Source organism: Belonocnema kinseyi, chromosome 7, assembly GCF_010883055.1.
Source record: "Belonocnema kinseyi isolate 2016_QV_RU_SX_M_011 chromosome 7, B_treatae_v1, whole genome shotgun sequence".
In the NCBI taxonomy this organism is placed as follows: domain Eukaryota; kingdom Metazoa; phylum Arthropoda; class Insecta; order Hymenoptera; family Cynipidae; genus Belonocnema; species Belonocnema kinseyi.
Window position 1 is genome coordinate 82,720,429 of NC_046663.1, and position 3,842 is coordinate 82,724,270.

Genomic DNA, 3,842 nt, shown 5'->3' on the forward strand with positions numbered 1-3,842 from the left:
ATAAGTCCTAAATTGCGCTATCGCAGGAACTAGATATAAGACTTTATGTAAATAGTTGTAAATAATTGTATATATAGAAAGGATAAGATTGTAAAAAAAATACATAGATGTAAACGGAAAGATTGTAAGGAATGGAAGTCATGTAAACCCTTAGGGGACACATTATGAATAAAGAAGAAGAAGAATAAAAACTTTCATATTTCATTTTTTGGTTAAAAATGTTTCTTTATTGTGAAAATTCAACCATTTTGCTAAAATTTCATCTATTTTTTTTGAAAATTTGACTTTTTTGGTAAAAAAATTAATCTTTGTTAAAAAAACATCTTTTTTGTTGAAAATTAATTTCTTCTGTTTCAAAGTTGATAATTTTTTAAATATTATGTTCAAAAACTTATTTTCTTTAGTTAAAGTTTCTTGTATTTTGTTAAAAATTCGTCTTTTTCAGTAGAAAATTCCTTTTTTTCGAAAATCCATTCTTTTTATTAAATATTAATGTTTTAACTGAAAATTGAACTACTCTTCGTTTTTTATTTAAAATTTGTGTTTTTTCATTGAAAACTGAACCATTTGGTTGCAAATTCCTTTTGCTTTTGGTTGAAAATTTTTGTTGGATTTTTTTTTGGTTAAGAATTTAACTATATGTATGAAAATTCATATTTTTTGGTAGAAAATTATTCTTTTTGTTTGAAGATTCATTTTTTTGTTGAAAATTTAACCACTTGGCTGAAAATGCATATATTTGATTGCAAATTCGATTTTTTGCTAGAAAATTAATCTTCTTGTTTAAAAATGCATTTTTTGTTGAAAATTCATTTGATGGGTTTTAAATTTGACTATTTTTTAAATATTTTTTTGTTTGAAGCATTATATTTTGATAAAAGTTAGTTTCTTTAATTGAAAATTGAACTACTGTGGGGTTGAAAATTATTTAATTTTTTTTTTAAGAAGTCCAATTATAAGAAGTAAATAAGAATTATTCCATTTTTTGGTAGAAAATTTGCCGTTTCTAGTTTCGAATTAGTGTTTTAATAAAAAAATTCTTTTTGAAATTTAAAATTCACCCTTTTGGTTACAAATTTAACTTTTTATAAATTTGTAATTTCTTTTTATTGAAAATTAAAATATTTTGTTGAAAAAATTTTGTTTGTTAAAAATTAATTTTGTTTATACTGAAAATGTAGCAAAAAGTGACATTTTTGGTTCAAAATTCGCCTTTTTTTTTTAGTTTCGAATTAGTGTTTTTCATAGAAATGTAATCTTTTCTAAAATTTTATCTGTTTGGTTGAAAATGTAATAATTGATTTTTTGGTTCAACATTTTTCCTGCTGAAAATACAATTATTTGAATAAAAAATAATGTTAAGAAATTCAAAACTGCGCCAGAAAACTGTTTATTAACTAAATTATTTTTTTATTTGCTTTTAAAACTTAATTGATTTATAAATGAACTATAAATTTGTTTTCAAAAGTTTCAAATGTGCAATTTGAATTTTCGCGGCATGCTGCCTAGAACAGCTAGCGCCACCAAGTGGCTGGCAGCAAAGTCATTTCCTATAGGTTGGTTTTGAAAAGTCAACAACATCCAGAAACCGCCATTCGCCACCTGCGTCAAAGTGACAGTTACTCCTGTCATTGTTTTATCTGCCCTTTAATCCCTTTAATTCAAAGTAGTGACAGAAACCACGTGCTGACTTGTCTTTAAAACGATCACAATATAAATTTTACTTTACTTTTAAGTACACCAACACAGTTTTGGATTACCTATACTCCAATTATTTTCTTTTTACTCCAATTTAATGTGTGTAACAGTTGTCATAGACGGAACGCATTTAAAAAAAAAGATTTTATTATATTTCGAACCAAATATACTAACAGTCTGCAGTTTTTTTAATTCTTTAAAAGTGTTAAAAGTTAGAAAACAAAGTTATATAGTTGTAAGAAGTATTAAATTTTGCAAGAACTACATTTGCTCCAAAATACACCTAGTGATACTCATCGCGTGTAAAATACAGAACAAAAATATTAACAGAAATCAGTGCAATATACTTAGATAAATTATATTTCAATGCAAACGACCTTAAAAATAGAAGTAACAATGTTGAAATTATTATTTTCAACAAATTGTGTTTTCGTTGCTCTCGCTTTTACCGGTGATTCAGAACTCAAAGAATTAGGAGAGAAACAATATCATCTCATTGAAAGTAAGCATTTTTTCGTTTTTTATATTGATTCTGTAATTAATACGTAAACAATCATTTAATAGATTTCTAAAGCCAAAATTAATAATTATAGTTTTTTACTCATTTAATTTCAATATTTATTTCCGCAAATTTCCTCATATAATATGTATAAGGCTGGAAAATTTTAAATGTTTAAAAAGTAGTTTTTATTATTTGCTCAGGATAAACCAAATTGCATCCTTTTTAAAAACTAAGGATTATCCAAAAGCAATTATAACGTATGTGAAAATAATTTATAACTTCTCTCTGTTTTACAATTATTCTATATTTTTAATATGATTTTACCTGCGTTGCTAAAAAGTTAATATTAAAATAATATTCTTAAAAAGTGGTAGCAATGGCTAACTATAATTATATTGTTTTTTTCTTTAAGATTACATACAGTACTGTAGCCCTAAAAGAAAAATTGGCTTGGTGGTTCATTCCATAAACTAAGGTACCAGTTTGAAAGGGGGGGGGGGGGAGTCTAAGTGGAAATAACGTTACAAACTTAGATAAAATTTAGAACTTAAACCCAATAAAAAAATCCAACTATATTTTTGCGTAAAATTTCATTTTCATGACTGAAAAGGCGAATATTATATGTTTGGTTCGGAATCCATCTCCTTGGATTAAAAATTAAATTATTTGGTTAAAATTTAATTTTTTCTTGAAAATGCAATAGTATATTTAAAAAGTCATATTTTTATCAAAAGTTCAACTTCATGCTAAAAAATTCATTTTTTTAGTTGAAGATTCATCTCCATAGTTGAAAATTTTACTCATTTGATGCAAATTCATTTCATGTTTGGTTGAAACTAAAAATTTTTAAATAACAGTACAAATATGCCATTTTTGGTTAGAAGTTGATCTTTTTCATTTACAAAATATAACTATATGGTTAAAATGTATTTTTTTTGTGTTGAAAGTTCAGATTTTTTGTTGAAAATTTGTGGTTTCTTGGTAGAAATTTAATTGCATGGTTGAAATTTTATAACTTTTTTTACAAATGCATTTTTTTCGTTGAACTATCAACTGTTACATGCTTCGTTTAGAATTTATCTTTTTTTTTTGTAGAAAAGTCGATTATTTGACTTAAAGTTGCACTACTTTGTAAAAAAAAACTTATTTTTTTACTATGGATTCAGGGTTTTAGTTGAAAATTCAACTATTTGCTTTTAAATGAACTTGTATGATCGAAAATTCATCTTTTTGGTTGAAAATTCGTTTTTTTTCTCAAATTTATATCTTTTTATGGGAATTTTTATTTGAAAATTTAACTGCTCCATTTTTTGTTGAAATTTTACTCTATATACTGTGTAAGTTAAAAATTCAACTATTTGGTAGAAAATTCTACAAAATTGGTCCTTTCATCAGAATTATAATATTTGATTAAATTCTAATCTTCGTTTGAAAATGAATGAACTATTTTGTTAAAAATCTAATTAATTTCGGAAAATCCAATTATTTTGTTAAAGTCGTCATTTTTGGACGAAAATTCAACTATGTTCTTAAAAATTTGTCCTTTTGGATTGAAAATTTATCTTTTATGGTACAAAAGTCATCCTTCTTGGTTAACAATTGATGCTTCTTTTTTAAAACGTTTTTTTTTTTTTTTTTTTTT

At 24.5% G+C, this 3,842-nt stretch overlaps 1 protein-coding gene across 1 annotated transcript in view; it reads left to right on the plus strand.

Moving 5' to 3' along the window:
- The first annotated feature begins 1,605 nt into the window (after positions 1-1,605).
- LOC117176104 (glucose-6-phosphate 1-dehydrogenase) overlaps positions 1,606-3,842 on the plus strand; it is a 40,981-nt gene continuing 38,744 nt past the window's right edge. The window contains exon 1 of the mRNA XM_033366141.1: positions 1,606-2,200. Within this exon, the coding sequence (XP_033222032.1) occupies positions 2,065-2,200 (136 nt within the window). The 5' untranslated portion in view covers positions 1,606-2,064. The remainder of the gene's footprint in view (positions 2,201-3,842) is intronic.